The sequence below is a fragment of the Battus philenor genome, unplaced genomic scaffold (genome assembly GCF_028537555.1).
Source record: "Battus philenor isolate CCGP_79_NKW_IND1 unplaced genomic scaffold, ilBatPhil1.0.hap1 SCAF_11, whole genome shotgun sequence".
In the NCBI taxonomy this organism is placed as follows: Eukaryota; Metazoa; Arthropoda; class Insecta; order Lepidoptera; family Papilionidae; genus Battus; species Battus philenor.
The window spans coordinates 14,225,118-14,243,048 of NW_027181673.1; the positions used below are offsets into that span (position 1 = coordinate 14,225,118).

The 17,931-nt window shown below is 37.2% G+C and overlaps 4 protein-coding genes across 4 annotated transcripts; 3 read left to right on the forward strand and 1 right to left on the reverse strand.

Moving 5' to 3' along the window:
• The first annotated feature begins 360 nt into the window (after window positions 1-360).
• LOC137932452 (uncharacterized) lies at window positions 361-2,861 on the forward strand. The gene is made up of 2 exons (XM_068776072.1): window positions 361-1,201; window positions 2,176-2,861. The coding sequence occupies exons 1-2, from the start codon at window positions 370-372 to the stop codon at window positions 2,859-2,861; spliced, it is 1,518 nt and encodes a 505-aa protein (XP_068632173.1). The 5' UTR covers window positions 361-369.
• Window positions 2,862-3,030: 169 nt separating this feature from the next.
• Window positions 3,031-4,321, forward strand: LOC137932461 (zinc finger protein 93-like). Its single transcript, XM_068776085.1, has 2 exons — window positions 3,031-3,138; window positions 3,627-4,321. Exons 1-2 carry the CDS (start codon window positions 3,031-3,033, stop codon window positions 4,299-4,301), a joined length of 783 nt encoding a protein of 260 aa, XP_068632186.1. The 3' UTR covers window positions 4,302-4,321.
• Window positions 4,322-6,456: 2,135 nt separating this feature from the next.
• LOC137932470 (chymotrypsin-2-like) lies at window positions 6,457-9,602 on the reverse strand. Its single transcript, XM_068776095.1, has 5 exons — window positions 9,569-9,602; window positions 8,597-8,786; window positions 7,891-8,125; window positions 7,005-7,157; window positions 6,457-6,600 (listed from the first exon to the last, which is right to left on the reverse strand). Exons 1-5 carry the CDS (start codon window positions 9,600-9,602, stop codon window positions 6,457-6,459), a joined length of 756 nt encoding a protein of 251 aa, XP_068632196.1.
• A 4,148-nt stretch (window positions 9,603-13,750) lies between these two features.
• On the forward strand, window positions 13,751-17,073 carry LOC137932477 (chymotrypsin-2-like). The gene is made up of 5 exons (XM_068776108.1): window positions 13,751-13,946; window positions 14,926-15,115; window positions 15,592-15,826; window positions 16,409-16,561; window positions 16,930-17,073. The coding sequence occupies exons 1-5, from the start codon at window positions 13,751-13,753 to the stop codon at window positions 17,071-17,073; spliced, it is 918 nt and encodes a 305-aa protein (XP_068632209.1).
• Window positions 17,074-17,931: the final 858 nt, after the last annotated feature.

The window sequence follows — 17,931 nt, forward strand, 5'->3', positions numbered from 1 at the left end:
CTTAACACTGGCCATTTAAACAAGCGAAGAGTGATCAGGCCTTTTTAAAAAATATATATTTTATAAATTACTTTACCCGTTAGTTTTTTTTTAACAAATATAACAAAAACAAAATATAAGATCGAATGTGGGTAATCATAAGATTCGCTATGACATTATCACCGCCGGCGGTACAAGAAAGTTACTCAGTGGTAATAGTTGCGTGTACCCCAATCGGAATTCATTTTCGCGAGCCGTCGTCCGCTGTTGATCAACTCGTCTGACTTGGTTTTGTGAGTAAATTTTATAATTTGGGTATTTCGAGGTTTTAATATCACATACGAATAGTTTAAAAATACCTTGCTTTTTTTCTAGATTTATTGATAAGAAATGGATTCCGAGGATGTAACTTACGATTCGAAAATGATGTGTCCAGTGCTGTTTATACCAAAATCCCGGGCAACTATATTGACACCCTGCGATATATCCGATGATTTATTCATGAAATTAAAAATATGCGTAATAGACATTCACAACCAAGAGGCAAAATTATACATAGGCCTTTGCAATGTTAAATTCGTAGATTATGACGCCCAATATCCTCAGCTTCTACCTACGTTAATGATGGACCCTGAAAGTAAACAAGTGGAAACACTTCCTAAAATGCTTGTCTTGTCCCCACCGAAGGACCCCAAGGTGTGGATAGATCCCGATCGAAATCCCTACTTAAACAGTAATTACAATACAAATGAATCACAAACAAAATATTCTGTGGACAATGAACACAAAAATAAACCTTTTAAACAGTATAAACGAAGAAACGTTCGTAATAAATGTTCAGATTCATTTGATGAAGTTGAAATAAATCTAAAAAAGTGCAAGTCAGGCAACGAGGTAAGCGATCAGGACAATTCACCGCTGCAAGACGAACTAAATGAAAGTGACGCTTTTGAGAGTGAGATATTCTTATCTCTGTCCGTCGGAGAAATAGAAGAAAAGGAATCCCAGGAGGAGGGATTTGTTTCTATGGAGTCGGAGACTGAAAATTCCGCACTGAAGCAGCTCATGTCACCCGACATACAGTTACCTAATAAACAGCAGAAGACTATACTTTTCATCGGCCATGACAACCAAGATGCAAAAACCATTCAGAAGATTACTGTCAACGATCCCTTGGTGAAGTGCATCCCGGGAGCTGCAACTGACTGTGAATCAGGTGTCGGTGAGTATATGCTCCATACAAAGCTAATTACATAACAATAGCAACAGCTGGTTCTCAATAACTTCACGGTTTCTGTGTGCCTCTTGGCATTTTTTGTATGATTATTTTTAGTCAACCGGGTCAAAACTGTTTTATGTTCATATTTTAGTTCTTTGGTTATGTTGTTACTGATATGGCGGTCTGAATTCACTTAAAAATACTGCCTGACCAGAGCAAATTATTCGGATTTATAAATTACTAGACAAAAAGAAAACAAATAATGAATGTAACATAGTACGAATCAAAATTCAACCAGCTTGATTTTGAATTTGAGTATATAATGACAACAAAACCAGCCAGACACAAATCGTCCTACCAAAAAGGTTTTATTACGAATTTCCAAATATTGTTTACAAAAATGACGCTCTTCGTATATATATACACATATATATATATATATATATATATATATATATATATATATATATATATATATATATATATATATAATATCCACAGGCATATATGTGTACATATGCCTAAAACTACACAACAATGAATAAATGAAAAAATGATATTGATTACCTTTTTTAATAATAACGCGAATAAAAAAGAATTAAATAATGAACACAAATGATAAATAATTAGTTTAAAATTATCAACTAAATATTCTAAACGTCAATTGTAACAGTGCATTACATGTTATGTGTACATGTTGTTGTACATTTTCAATATATTTCCAAAAAAACTTTTCTGTCTAAAAATTTAAATCAAGTGAAGTTTACATAATAGACAAATTAATAAAAAAATATTATTCAGTGTTTTGATATAGATCTCCTGCAAACAAACTGTTAGAAATCTTGACAATAATAATTTTAAAATCTAACTTACAGTAATTATTGCAGACAAAAATTGTCATATCACGAAGAAAAGAAGTAAATATGGCATTACTACATTTTAGTTTACATTTACTTATATATTTTTTCTTTTTATAGAGACTGACGAAAATTCTACGAGAAGGGAATATCAATGCGATAAATGTAAACAGACATTTGATCAACTAGCGACTTTCAAGCAACACATGGTGAACCACTGGAACAAGGCGGCAGAGCGCCCCTCGGATAGAGATGACCAATACATGTGCTCGCAGTGCGGCAAGAAGCTGAAGTCACGGGAGAAATTCGAGAAGCACTGCCTCGGACACGGAGATCCGGATTTGGAATGCGACAAGTGTTTCAAAGTGTTCGCTTCCAAATTCACGTTACGCACGCACCGCAAGATACATATGAGGAAATATCCATGCGAGCATTGCACAAAGACATTCTCTAGATCATTAGAATTAAAGGCTCATGCTGCCAAGGTCCACTCGGAGTACAATTGTGATACCTGCGAATACACGGCGAGTGATAACAGAGATCTGGAAGCTCACCAGAGCAGCCACGAAGGCTACGCGAGTGGAGTTAAAGAATTAGAAATCGGATCGGATATTACCATCGGAAATCGATCCCCCGAATACAGTCCTCCCCCGCGTGCTAACGAGGAAATGGCTTCGGAGGATAATGACTGGGAAGATGTAAACAAAACCGATGCAGACGCGATTATTTCCAGAGTAATTTCAAACAAAATTTTCCTGCTGCATTCGAAGGCTGCTAGAAAACAAAAGAGATATAATAAGGTATGATATCTCGTGTTATCTTTGTATATCTGGTTGTTAAATTTTGATAATCCTTACCTCAATGTTCAGACAAAAATTTTGGATGTCTTTATCATCACATCTATACACCGTGTGGAACTGACATAGGCCCATTCCATTTACTCCCTTGTTTGTACGAAAGTACAGTTTTTAGCGGATGGGCAGCAGCGTCATCTGCGCACATTTCGGCGATTTTGGTTCATCTCTCCATACATACAAATCTGGCGGTACGGCTACAGTAGTACGGCCAGGGCAACAGCAGGGGGTAACAGGTGTTTTCCCACTAGGCAGACCGACGACAAAAAGATCACGGGAAGTCGCTGGATGCAGGCGGCGTAAGACCGGACGTCGTGGCGATCTTTTGGGGAAGGCCCGTGCCTTGCAGTGGATATGTACCGGCTGGTTCTGGTTTAAGTTTCACGAATAATTTCTGGAAATTTAAAAAATATCACAATTTGTTAGTAACAAAATTAAACCATAGTTTCAAAACTGTGGCTAAATTAATTTTTAATATCTAGAGATTTTGACAGGAAAAAGAAACAAGGGTTAGAAATAGATAATGTCTGTGTTGTTCCTGCTTAATGATTATTTGTTTTTTTTCGAAGGATCTTAACAATGTGTGCAGGCATGTGACGTTAACAAAGTTAGTTTAAGCATCACTTCTGTACGTGAACACAAAACTACTTCCCTTAATGAAAAGATAACTAATTAGATTACTAGTCTAATAAAAGAATGCTTTGTTTTTTATTGCAGAAGTGTGACGTGTGCAGTAAGTCTTTCGACCGGATCGGAGATCTAAAGAGACATCTAATAGAACACATAGTCACAATCACTCTCTCCAAAAACCCAGTTGATGAGAATGGATCCCTATCCATCCAGTGCCAAGTCTGTCAGGCGAAGGTCTTTAACAAAACAGACAAGTACAAAGAGCATTTGCGCGAGCACGCAAAGCTGACCCTGTACCAATGCACGAGCTGCAACAAATCCTTTAGCGACTCCAGTAACTTTTCCAAGCATAAGAAGATCCACGGCTCCAAATACTTCCAGTGCGACCTTTGCCAGAGGAAGTTCAACTCGAAGAAGATGATAATACTACATATGGATTATCACAACAAGAATTCGCCGCTGCTATGCTTGTACTGCGACAGGGAGTTCTACTTCAAGTCGATGTTGAACAAGCACGTCAAGTACGCGCACGCGAAGGAAGCGTCGACTCGTTTCCGTTGCCGGTTCTGCCACGGCTACTACAAGACGCTGAAAGAGAAGTGGGACCACGAGTGGCAGGTGCACAGAGTGAGGAAAATCGTCGCCGACTGCAGCATGTGCGACTCAAAGTTCAGGAAATACTCCGAACTGAAGAGACACTGCAGTATAATGCACGATCTGCACATACCGCCCGCGAAGAAATTGTACAAGAAAATTGATTAATTAATGCTGGTTCATTAAGAGTGTCTATTGATGTAAGCATAAACTAACATTATTGGTACTTCATGTAAATAAGATACTTCTCTTTATTTATTTTAAAACTGACTAATCGACCGATTTCTTTCATTTTAAAGTGTTATTTAAACAACATTTAACATTATGTGGTCAATAAATTATTAGTTTTTTTTTTCATTTTTATATTTACGATTTCTTGGCAATCGGGCATATGTGCTACTGTTATAAACGTTTTATATCTTTTGATATTTATTTACAATAGTTTTATATGTGTATATAACTTACTCTCTCGTGACGTTAACTGTTTATATATTTATTTAAAGTATATGTATATATACACATTTTATTCGAATACATTATTCATAATGTTTATTTTACATGTTTTATTATGTTAGCTGTTTTTGTATCGTTACTGACTTTGTTTTGCCATATTGATATATTAAATTTCAGGTAGTGGGATCTATTAAAATTATATTTTATGTTCTGATAAACTGTATTGCATGAATTTGTTATTTTTTTTTACTTAATATTAGTTTTTTTAAATGTTAACTTTGATAAACTTTAAAACACATTATTTGTTGCAACATGTATTGTGTTTAGCTATATTAAGTTTCTTGATCGTATTTTACTTTTTTTATTATCATAAAACATTGTCGACACAGGTATGATACATTGGATATTATTAACTTATTAAAGTTACCTACCTATTAGTTTTAGTTAAGAATTTAGTTTTTTTTTTGTTTATAAAACTAATAAATTAGTTATTTTTATGAAATTGTCTTTTCAATCAGCCGTTACACTGCGGAATATCTATTATTTGAACACAGAATTGCGACACTGGAACATATTGATTAAGTTTTCTTTTTTTAATTCACATTCATGACAGAATTGTCGCAGTCATGCTCCAGTTGTTTCTGGTGTCTTCGCTACTCTCTAGTGTCGCCATTTTCATCGGTGTTTGGCAGAGTGACCGCCAGATCGTATTTTAAAATACTCGACATGGTTCTAGATGCTAACTTTATCTCCAAAGATAAAGTCTTTCGTTTCGAACAGGATTTCTTCATATTTATCCTTTACTTTTTTTCGTACGAAGACTATTTGGATGGTCAGATCTTTTTGTGCCACAAACAGAGGAGGTTTCATTGTACCTATCAATAATACATTTTGCGCATTTATCAGCGTCCTGGCGGGCGGTGCACTTTATTGCACGACTACCACTGCATGTGCGGAAGTGGCTAAATATTGGTCCTTTTCTTACTTAAAAATAATTAACTATTGTTAACCAATTATGTCAACAAAAAAACAACTAAAAAGTTATTACAGATAATAAATGTATCAATCAACATCAGCGTAATATAATGAATAGAATACAAATTCCAACTTCGCGTCATGACATCAAAGATGATAAGTTTTACTTACAGTTGTTCAGTGGAGCTTTAGTTTATAACATCAGCAAAAAGTCTATTATCATGGCACGACAGCATAGCGTGGTCAGATGATGAGGTGATGACGCTGTCTCTACTAAATTGGCTGAAAAAGAAAAGGCCAGAGATACTTTTTTTTGATGGAGTGAATGATTCAAAATATAAAAAAGCAAAACATACTAAACATTCAAAGCATGATTCGGCAGGTAAATCCAGATAAAGTGAATTACGTTCTAAAATAATGAATCAATAAAATAGGTCATTAATCTATGCAAAAAACAAACATTTTAAAGTTAATCCTGACGCGGGACATGATAATGAGTTTCCGATTATAATATTGATAATGCAACTCATGCGATATTTACGAGGCAAAGATTTACTTTCACTTTATCTAGATTTTCCATTTCAGCGCAGCATTCAGCCAGTACTCCAGTAAAAAGGTGCCACCTCCATGTTCGCCTCCAACAAAAGACTCCATTTTAATGTGTTCATGGTCCCCTGTGACTGGCACATCTAACAGACGTGACCACTCCATTCCTGTTATCTCACAGAGTTATAATCTTATCAAGTTATTAAAACTTTTCCTAACTTAGCTTTCAATTACACTGAAACTCAGGACGCTTAGTAGGAAATTATAACACAATAATGTTTAAATTTTGAGATTTTTATTTAAAATCAACAATAACAACACTTAAGCATAAAGTTAAAAATAAATAATACTATATGTGTTTCGTAATGAAGTCCTGGTAGGCGCTGATCCTGACGAACATGTCCGGCATACCGCGCGCGCAGGGGAATCCCCACGAAACTATTCCGATCTGACGCCCAGAACTCCGGGACACCAGAGCGCTGCCGGAGTCGCCCTGCGAAACGAAAAGAAGTATCTTCAATTGCATCTATGAATTAAATTTAAAACTATAACTTTATATTATACACAAAGATCGACTCCATTTGAGAAAAATTTCGATCAACGAGAGGCTAGCGGTTGAGTACTGTGCCTTGATCATAGACTGCTAGGCAGAAAGCGAAGAATATAATAAGATAAATGATTTGAAAAAAGCATGGTGGCGGTGGTGGTCATATTCACGAGGGAAAACGTGTTCCAGCAATGGAAACATCACAAGGCTTGTACAATATGAAATACATTTACATTTAATTTGATACCTCTATGTACTTTTACCCTTCCTTTTGGGTACTTATAAAAAGTTGTGAATGTTATTCGACTTCTATAAGTGTACTTAATTGTTTCCGTTTAAAATCTACTCACGTTGCACATGCCGTGTCCGTACGAGTGGAAAGTGCATATCTCCAGCTCGGGATCCATGGGCGGCGCGCGGCCCGCTACCTGCAGCTTGTCGATGCATACCTGGGGATCCACCGTGCTCACATCCAGCAACTGCAGGTTATCGGGTATTCCCCACTGAAACACGTTTGGTTTGTTTATAAAAAAAACTGTTAATCAAAATCGTATCGACTCGTTCTTAATGCTAAATTGCTTTGAATACAGCCCTTGTATTATTTAGATACAATTTTTCTCTTCTTCTTCCTTCCCTTTTCCCTTTATTTGGGGTCGGGTCTCCGTATCAATTTGCGCCAGGCCACTCTGTCCTGGGATGTCTCTGCATCAAGTTGAAGGGTTTCCAGTTTCTTTCCGATATTAGACCACCACGTAGCTTTTGGACGCCTTCTCCCTCTTGGGTATTCTGGGAGGTTTAAGGCAGTTTTTACCACGTGGTTATCTGGTTTTCGTTGAATATGGCCATACCATCACAATCTATTTTCCTGTAATTTGCTGGGGATCGGAGCTACCTTAAACGAACCTCTGATTTAATATACTACACACTACTACAATTTAGATACAATTTTTAACAGATTTAATTATTGGAAGTCTGTTAATGAATCCATATGTTTATTTCAGATACGAGTATAAGCAACATTAGGGCAGAATATTTTTCTTCTTTCAATTCATTAGAAACTGAAGAGCTTATAGGGTGGCAGCGTCAGTGTTTCCTTGCAGCTGTTGTTTAATAAGACAAACTTTGACCAACTTAAACATAACTTTCCCCGCGAAATTGGTTTCACTATGAGACTTAGACCTGAGATTGGCCAACTTGGCATCACGGCTATTGGTGGTGTCATTTAAAATTAATTACGTTGGTCATTCCCCATCCGGTGACGAAGCTCTCCTCGCCGCCGCCGACCCACTCGAAGCTCAGCGGCACGGGTTGCACTCTCTCCGTGAACGTCAGGTCTTCAGTGAGGAACAGGATGCCGATGTCGTTCTTGATCGTGATCCAGTCCCAACCGGGGTGATTGACGTAGCGACTGAACTTGACAACAATATCATCCGAATTCCACTGATTTGAGCCGACGACGGCTTCGAATGATCTGAAAACATTATTAGCATAAGACTGCGCTCGCCCATGAAAGGTCTTAATATACCACGTACGCCCTGGGCAGATTGCACTATCTGAAGGTTTTTATTCCCTAGATTGGAAACGAAGTTTGAAGTATAAAATCGCAATTAGGCCTATTAAAATTGTCTGGACCAAAATTGTTTAATTAAATAAGTTTTAGATATCCATAATACCTCAAACAGGATAACGTGAATCAGAACAAAGGCGACATGAAGTGGAGATTAATCTTTCTCCAGACATTTGCGCGACCAGCCCTGCCGGGTCAACGGATGTGGATAAACACTTTCTCGTAGCCAGATGATCAAGCGAACTAAGTGAAGAAGGAGGAACATCGTGGTGGTTTTAGTTGGTGTAAATGCAGTGTGTCCAAAAGAATGTCTTCTTTACAAAACAGTTGCAGTTTGACTTAAAAACATAGACTTGAAAGATAAAAGGGTCTTACGAGATCAAGTCCCCCTCCCAGTCCACCATGGGTTCGATGCAGTGCGCAGCCGTGAGGATGCGACTCGCGGTCATGATGGAGCCGCCGCACACGAGGCCTCTGAAGGCGCGCCCGACCACCAGCGCCGCCATGTGCGCCGCGTACCCGTCGCTTGCCTCCGCGCCGCCCACGATGCGCGCGGAAGGATACCCTGACACATAGAGCACATACACTCACAAACTTCGGGTAATAATTATATAATAAGAACAAGCTCATCGGAAAATACTGGATGCAGGCAGCTTACAACGGGCCTTTTTGGAAATCTATGTAGGAGGCTCATGTCCAATAGTGGACACCCTATTGCTGAAATGATGATGAAGTTGAAACAAATATAAATCACATAAAATATCATATTATGTAAATGCAGTTTCAGTCACATTAGGGAAGCCTGATGCGGGATCCTCGAAGAAAATTATTCGTCTTCTGATTCAAGTACCACTGTGTATCGTACCAATGTAAGTTCAGGTCGATTGGTCTATTTTACTTGTTTTAACAGCATTTTGTCTTTCCGGTTACATACACGGGTTAGATCTGCGGAAATCGATACAACCTTTATGTACAGATAAGATCTGTTTGCGCAATCTGTATGAAATCCAGAGAATTAGGAAATATTATAACGGTATATTCGAGTTAAATATGACTTTTAGTCAAAGTAAATAGGAATCTATTTAAGAAGTATATAAAACGAAAAGTTTTAAAACAATCGTATTATAGTGTGCAGGACTTACTGAGTGATGAAAGAGCTTGGGAATGAATTGCAATAAATGCAGTGCTAAGAATATTGTAAAAGTGACCACAAAAAAGCCATCAGAATTTGTTATGGACTCTTCTCAGATCAGGGTGCCTTATGGACCCTCGTGATTTTAAGATAAAGGACTCCTTAAAAGGGAGTTTAATCTGATTCTAATATCTCTCCAATTGGGCTCTTTTCACAATGTTCCCATATGGCCAATTTAAATGTTCGCATGTGGACAGTAATGTAAATAAGTATATACCGCTCGCAATGCCGCCCATCGTCGCCAACACTAGCAGTGCAGAGTACATTGTGACTGTGGAACTGTTAATGAGTCCAGTCGGACGGCGCGCCTTCTTATATGAAGGCAAACACTATCGCGAGCCGTCGCACGTTCGGTTCCGCAGACGCAACGCACCCGCCGCGACTTTGGAGCGGCTGATGTCTGAGATAAGGAGCAGCCGCCCCGAGACTCCCGAGCGAGTCACTTGTTGAACTCGTACATTTCAGCAGCACCTCGACAATTGATAGTGCTCGCAGATAACAAATAATAACAAGGGATAGTTCAATGTCCTATTTCGTGTGTAAACAGAAACAAAATTCTATTGTTCGATTCGTAATGAGCATTTAAAAATGTTTTTTTCATACGCGTTTACTGCTATTACAGTTTTTTTTTTATTTTACAACGTTTTTATTAATTTATTTATTTGATTTAGATTTCATATTTTTTATTCCCTGGGTTCTGAGGGCCTCACTTTCCCCCACCATGTTCATGGGCATTACATAGTTAAAAAGAGTTACAAGTTAAAAAGTTTTACATCTATTTACATTTATTTCTTCTTTCATACGAGTACTTAATCTTTTATCCTCTCTTCTGTCATTCGTCACAAATTCTATCACTCTTTTATTATTATTTCATTTCTAATTTTAACATAAATCTTTTATTCTTTATCTCCAATCTTAGTATATCTATCACTAATCTATATTATTACTATTATTAGTTTTTATTCCATATAAGTTATATATTTATACTACTATAATTATTATTTTATATGGTCAGCATAATTGATTTCATATTTATAGCATACAACAAGTGCTCTTTCTACCGGTCAACCTACAAGATGGAAAAATTTGGTTAAGGTTTTCTAGAAGAAAACTGTTATTGAATTATATTGAATAAAATAAAATGAATAAAATAAAAAAAAACTATCTCTGTCCCACATTACCCATTTGACATTTTTTTCAGTCGTGCGACAGAGATAACGCTCTACGAACCCGAAATTAGTCGATTGTCTCTTTAAGCAAGAAAAGGACCAATATTTAGCCACATCCGCACATGCAGTGGTAGTCATGCAACAAAGTGCACCGCCAGCCCGCTGATAAATGCGTATGCGGCAAACAATGCGAATCACACAACCGCCACCGCCAAATTATTCAACACGTGTTTCACCTCTCTACAGGGCATCTTCAGGAGTTATGTTACACCGATTAGTGCCAAACACAGAGTCCAATAGGGCTATTGGTCCTTTTCTTGCTTAGGATGGACTTCCGTAAGGTAACGCCTGATTCCCTTTAAAGATTGTCTCTTTCCAAAGGTCGATGTGCAATATTTATCGCCGGGTGTTGTAATGCATATAAATGATTTTTTTATCATATTAAATCTGTATATATAGAACAAGCCTTATATGTTCCTTTTATGGTAATAGGGTATGTTACAGGAGGCAGGCTATATAAAACTTTAGTGAAGCGGATGAGACACTTTGATGTCGCTCAGTTGTTAAATTGCGATCAGGCTGCGTGTCCTCAGGTGGCCTTGACCCTAGGATTACGGATCCAGAGCGAGCATTCCTGTGTTCTCCCACGCAAATGTAAATATCAAGTACCAATAACTTTGTAATTTTAATTTAAAATTGGATAGGAAGACTAAATGTTCAATTAGACATTCCTATCTAAAGCAGTTGTAGGTTGTGTTAATTATTCAACCTTCACAATTTGTATTTGATAACGAAGATTCAACAATCATCGACCGCTGGAATACATTCGAAACATTAGTCGATACGTACATTCAACTTAAGCAATTCACGTTTTAAGTCAATGATTCGAAAAGAAAAATAGGTCTTTAACCTATAAATGGAAAAACAAATATTTTAAATTTAATACTGACACGAGACAAGATAATGCACTTCTAATTATAATAATAATAAAATACATTAGCAAAACTTCTTTGTTTGTACGAATTAAATGCATACATTCATACAAATAAGTCGAATTTACATACTGTGTGATATAAACTAAAGCTTAGATACGAGAGCAAGCGGCCCCAGTTGCAATTTTGAATTGAGATCATAAATCGGATTGGTATCAAAAATATATTTAAAATTTAACACTTAATAGCCTAGAGTTTCAATTTTGATACCAATCTTTTAAACCGAATATTCACATTACTATTAGTTTTTTTATACGTTGGCTGTACGAATTTTACTGTTGTATAATATTCTTTCCAACGAAATTAAAAAAAAATCTATTTTTCCCTTCATCTAGACCCTCAAGCAAACACAGTAATATTAAAAAAAATCACTTTCGTAAATCAGGCTATTAAGGGTTAAAGGCAATAGGCAGAAGGCCTGGTCTGATTTTACTCTGGTTGTCGGTACTCCCATGATGGTGGTGGGATACAGCCGTACGGTATCCCGCGACTGGTCAGGCGGCCAGTGGACAGGATGCGTTCATATTGATGCGAGGTACGAATAGATTCGATCTTAACGACCGAAGGTTTTTTAAGCATGTGTGCGTGTGTGCGTGTGTGTACACATTTCGCTCCTCTGACAGTAAAACCTGAGATGTCTTGCGGTGAAGGGTCAGAACAGCTTTATAAAATTTAAAACATTATAAAACTAAAAGAAAGGTAATAAATAATAGATTAAGTAGTATAAAAAGAATACAAAATAATGGAATTGTGAACACAGACGAAATGCTGAACACCAACTTATAGCTAGCTACTTAATGACATTATTTTTAAACAGTTTTATTTAGTTCGACCTGTACGGAATTTATTTGGGTCAAAATTAGAAATTGAAATTTAAGCACCTTCCCTTTGTCAGATTGATCTGAAATTTGGTACACACATTTAATTTAGATGACAATACAATATAATGTAATCAATAACATTATAAATCTAAGATGGCCGCCGATACAAAATGGCGGATTACATATTTTTCCTTAACCCCCTCAATATGGGTATCAAATGAAAGGGCTACACTAGTAAAACACGATGATTATGTCAAAATTTAAAATTCAAGATGGACGCCGTTCCAATATGGCGGACTAGGTACATATTTTACCACAACCACCACAATATGGGTATCTAAAAACCGTTTTACTTAAAAAAAATTTAAAGGTATTTATTTTAATAATATTTCTTCAACACTTATCCTATTGGAGTGCGAGATGATACAAACATTGGGAAGTTAATTCAATTATATTACAAGAATGAAGTTGTAAGATCGAAACCAGAATTTATAATGTAAATGTAATGTCTGTTATAAACGTAAGTATTGAGCCATTAGCGCGTTTCCACAACCCCAAGCCACTTGAAATGTACCGTGCCACGTCAAGTTCAAATATTTTCATTGCGTTAAAAATTCCACAACGTCTATTCCTTTTATAAATTTCTTAGGTTAAAATATTAATTTATACATATAAAACAGCAACATGCAATGTAACAGCATATAAATGCATTTTATGCGAAAAAATAATACCTCTTGCTGTAACAAACTGTTTAAAATCAACAGTGGTTTCAATATCCGTTGACACCGCATCCGTATATTCGTGACGAATCCCATTCAAATTGAGATGCTAAAACCAGAATAGCAATAACGCGTAGCTTAAAATAAAACATGTTATTTAAAAACAAATACACAAACATTTTAAAAAGATTAAATTAAAAGAAATTTACACACTAAATAGGAAAGAATTAAAGATTTATGTAAAAAAATAAAATAAAAGAGTGAAAGAATTTGTGACGAATGACAGAAGAGAGAATAAAACCATTAAGTATGAAAGAAGAAATAAATGTAAATAGATATAAAACTTTTTAACTTGATATATGTAATGCCCATAAACATGGTGGGAGAACGTGAGGCCCTCAGAACCCAGGGTATAAAAATATGAAATCAAAATCAAATGAATAAATTGATAAAAACAATATAAAATAAAAAAATTGTAATAGTAGTAAACGCGTATGAAAAAAAACATGTTTAAATGCTCATTACGAATCGAACAATAGAATTTTGTTTCTGTTTACACACGAAATAGGACATTGAACTATCCCTTGTTATTATTTGTTATCTGCGAGCACTATCAACTGTCGAGGTGCTGCTGAAATGTACGAGTTCAACAAGCGACTCGCTCGGGAGTCTCGGGGCGGCTGCACCTTATCTCAGACATCGGCCGCTCCAAAGTCGCGGCGGGTGCGTTGCGTCTGCGGAACCGAACGTGCGACGGCTCGCGATAGTGTTTGCCTTCATATAAGAAGGCGCGCCGTCCGACTGGACTCATTAACAGTTCCACAGTCACAATGTACTCTGCACTACTAGTGTTGGCGACGCTGGGCGGCATTGCGAGCGGTATATACTTATTTACATTACTGTCCACATACGAACATTTAAATTGGTCATTTGTGGACGATATAAGAAGAATGCAAGACCTCAATTTGATAGGAACTAGAATCAGATTGAACTGCCTTTTAACGAGTCCTTTAGCATAAAGCTACGAGGGTTCCCGATCTGAGAAGTGGCCAAAACAAACCCAGACATTTTTTTGTGGTCACTTTTACAATATTCTTAATACAGTAGTTATTGCAATTCATTCCCAAGTCTTTTATCACTCAATAAGTTCTGTACACTATAATACGATTGTTTTAAAAGTTTTAATTTTATATACTTCTTAAATATATTCTTATGTACTTTGACAAAAAGTCATATATAACTCGAATATATACCGTCATAATATTTTCTTCACAAATTTCTTCTCTTAGAGATTTTCTGGATCTCATACAGACTTGCGTGAGCGGCTCTTATTTGCACATAAAAGTTGTATCGATTTCCGCAGAGCTACCCTGTGTAAGTAACCGGAAGGACAAAATGCCGCAAAAATAAGTCAAAAAGGACAAATGACCTGAACTTACATAGGTACGATACGTAGTGGTACTTGAATCAGAAGACGAACAGTTCTCTTCGAGGACTTCGCATCGGGCTTCCCTAATGTGGCTGAAACTGCATTTACAAAATATGATATTTTATGTGTTTTAAATTTGTTTTAACTCCATCATCATTTCAGCAGTTGGATGTCCACAGATTTCTAAAAAGATCGGTTGTAAGCGGCCTGCGTCCGTCATTTTTCCGATGACATGGTTTTTATTATATAATTAAAAACCTATTCAAAACGACAGTAAGCGAAAAAAACAGTGCATTTCACTAGCTCTCTAAGCGAAACCTAATAACCAGAGAAAACTGGATCCGTCTGCGCGGTGTGTGAGTGTGTGTGCTCTATGTCTCAGGGTATCCTTCCGCGCGCATCGTGGGGGGCGCAGAGGCAAGCGACGGGTACGCGGCGCACATGGCGGCGCTGGTGGTCGGGCGCGCCTTCAGAGGCCTCGTGTGCGGCGGCTCCATCGTGACCGCGGGTCGCATCCTCACGGCCGCGCACTGCATCGAACCCATGGTGGACTGGGAGGGGGACTTGATATCGTAAGACCTTTTTATCTTTCAATTGTCTATGTTTTTAAGTCAAACTGCAACTGTTTTGTAAAGAAGACATTCTTTTGGACACACCACACTTGTACCGACTAAAACCACCAAGATGTTCCTCCTTCGCTCAGTTCGCTTCGTCTTCAAGACCACGGGAAACATTTTCTACACATTCCTTTCTCCCGACAGCGTTGGTCGGGCAAGCTGCTCCATCTGGTGAAAGATTAATCTCTTCTTCATGTCGGGTTTATTTTTATCGTTTTAATGGATATAATCCTTTTGAGTTATTCTGGATAAGTATGAGTAGTCTAATGAAAGAACATTGCTCACAATCCTCTTGATAATGGAAATCTTAAACAGGCTAATTGCTACACCGGAACAAAAACCATACAATGTTGCAATCGGTCCGGGGCGTGCGTGGTACACTAGAGCTCTTAGCACCGTCAACCAAAGTCTTATACTAACTATGTTTTCAGATCATTCGAAGCCGTCGTTGGTTCAAATCAGTGGAATTCCGATGATATTGTTGTCAAGTTCAGTCACTACGCCAATCACCCCGGTTGGGACTGGATCGATATCAAGAACGACATCGGCGTCCTGTTCCTCACAGAAGACCTGACGTTCACGGAGAGAGTGCAAGCCGTGCCGCTGAGCTTCGAGTGGGTCGGCGGCGGCGAGGAGAGCTTCGTCACCGGATGGGGAATGACCAACGTAATTTCTCAAATAACTTTTCTTGTACACTTCACGTTGAATAGTAAAAGTCGGTAGAGTATACCAACCTATTCTTTTAAATATGCTCACGGTAATTAAACTCCTATAGCTCTGATACCAAGATGGTTAACCTCAAATCTAAGACTCATATCTATAGTCAGACTAATTTCGTGGAGAATGTCATGTTTAAATGGATTACGGTTTGTGTTTTTAAACAGCAGGTGTACGGAAGGATGGACAGTATTTTACACTAGGACGGCTTTTAGTCTATATGTAGCACAAGTCCGGTCAAGTGTAGAATATTTTAGCCATCCTTGGTATGGATCTGTGAAGTACCAGCTAGGAGCTTTGGACTCCATACAGAGACGATCCAATACGCTCATTGGTAAAGATACTTTGGTGAGAAAGAATAAAGCTTGGATAGTTGGCGAAAAGTTGCCAGTTTATCGATATTGTAAGAGGAATTTTCCAAAATATATTTATCGTGACAATACGAAGCCTGCGTCCAAAACGGAGAAGCACGAAGGTCGTGGAGCCGATTTTGTAAATAGTTTGTTTATAAACAAACTTAATGTGTTTCAGTGGGGAATACCCGATAACCTGCAGTTGCTGGATGTGAGCACGGTGGATCCTCAGGTATGCATCGACAAGCTGCAGGTGGCGCCCTTCGCGCCGCCCATGGATCCCGAGCTGGAGATATGCACTTTCCACTCGTACGGACACGGCATGTGCAACGTGAGTAGAGTCGCAAGTCTTTTGTAGCAAGGGAAACGAAACAATATATAAAACTATTATTTTAAATGAAAACTTGTTTGAAATTGACACTAGATGTATAATGTTTTCATAGCTGGAATTATAAGGATTAGATTGCAATTGTTATTCACCTCACCCAGAACAGTTTTCCTCAAAATATTCTTCTTCACTCTATTCCTAGTGATCCGCGAATTATGATCAAGTCTCAACAATCACAGTACTCAACCACTAGGCCAGGCCATAAGTGGAGGATTAGTCCCAAATGGAGTCGATCTTTATTGATAATATAATGTTATAGTTTTAAATTTAATTCATGGATTCTATTGAAGATGCGACTTTTCATTTCGCAGGGCGACTCCGGCAGCGCTCTGGTGTCCCGGAACACTGGGCAACAGATCGGAATAGTTTCGTGGGGATTCCCCTGCGCGCGCGGTATGCCGGACATCTTCGTCAGGATCAGCGCCTACCAGGACTTCATTACGAAACACATATAGTATTATTTATTTTTAACTTTATGCTTAAGTATTGTTACTGTTGTTTATTAATAAAAATCTAAATATTTAATTATTTTCTTTACACTATTGAGCGTCTTGTGTTTCTAGCTAAGTTTGTTTGTTTTAATAATTATAATGGGAGTGGGGTGGTCACATCTGTTGGCTGTACCAGTCACAGAGGATCGTGAAAACATTAAAATAGAGACTTGTTAGAGATGAAGGGAGAGCAAAATAACTGTTTTCTAGGGAACTGGTGAAATGCTGCGCGGAAATGGAAAAGCTAGATAAGGTGAATAACCTTATATGCGAATAGGATACACAATTGAAAATTACAACTTCGTCAGTTTTACGCACTGTTATCGCATGATTTGTATTATCAATATTATAATCGGAAATTCATTATCGTGTCTCGTGTCAGGATTAACATTAAAATGTTTGTTTTTATTGTTTGCATAGATTAATGACCTATTTTTTTAATTCATTATTATAGAACGTAAATCATTTTATTATTTACTTGCCTATTTATGCTTTGAATATTAAGTACATTATATTTTACAGTTTGAATAATTTAAGCAATAAAAAATTAGAAAAGTTCTGTCTTGTCTTTGCTCTTTTAGCCTATTATTATTATTATTATTTATTATTTACTTTATTGGAGATAGACAGTAACAAAAGGCAGTAAGAGAGTACAAACTTAGAAGCTTAGAAATATAAAATTAGTTACAGTTGTTACCTTATAACTATCTCACTGAGAACATATAATGATTTATAGTCAAACAATGAAAAAACAAATAAGAATAAAAACATTACTAAACAGGGATCAAAGACTATGGTCTATATATTTATATTATGTTTGTT

Excerpts from the sequence above, each read along its gene's own strand:
- LOC137932477 (XM_068776108.1), top strand. The coding sequence starts at position 13,751 with ATGTACGAGTTCAACAAGCGACTCGCTCGGGAGTCTCGGGGCGGCTGC. Across the intron at positions 13,947-14,925 it reads AACAGTTCCACAGTCACAAT|GGTATCCTTCCGCGCGCATC; the intron begins GTACTCTGCACT and ends TCTATGTCTCAG. Across the intron at positions 15,116-15,591 it reads TGGGAGGGGGACTTGATATC|ATCATTCGAAGCCGTCGTTG; the intron begins GTAAGACCTTTT and ends CTATGTTTTCAG.
- LOC137932461 (XM_068776085.1), top strand. The coding sequence starts at position 3,031 with ATGGGCAGCAGCGTCATCTGCGCACATTTCGGCGATTTTGGTTCATCT. Across the intron at positions 3,139-3,626 it reads GGCCAGGGCAACAGCAGGGG|AAGTGTGACGTGTGCAGTAA; the intron begins GTAACAGGTGTT and ends TTTTTATTGCAG.
- LOC137932452 (XM_068776072.1), top strand. The coding sequence starts at position 370 with ATGGATTCCGAGGATGTAACTTACGATTCGAAAATGATGTGTCCAGTG. Across the intron at positions 1,202-2,175 it reads TGACTGTGAATCAGGTGTCG|AGACTGACGAAAATTCTACG; the intron begins GTGAGTATATGC and ends TTCTTTTTATAG.
- LOC137932470 (XM_068776095.1), bottom strand. The coding sequence starts at position 9,602 with ATGCGAACATTTAAATTGGCCATATGGGAACATT. Across the intron at positions 8,787-9,568 it reads ATTGGCCATATGGGAACATT|GGTATCCTTCCGCGCGCATC; the intron begins GTGAAAAGAGCC and ends TCTATGTGTCAG. Across the intron at positions 7,158-7,890 it reads CCGGATGGGGAATGACCAAC|TGGGGAATACCCGATAACCT; the intron begins GTAATTAATTTT and ends AACGTGTTTCAG.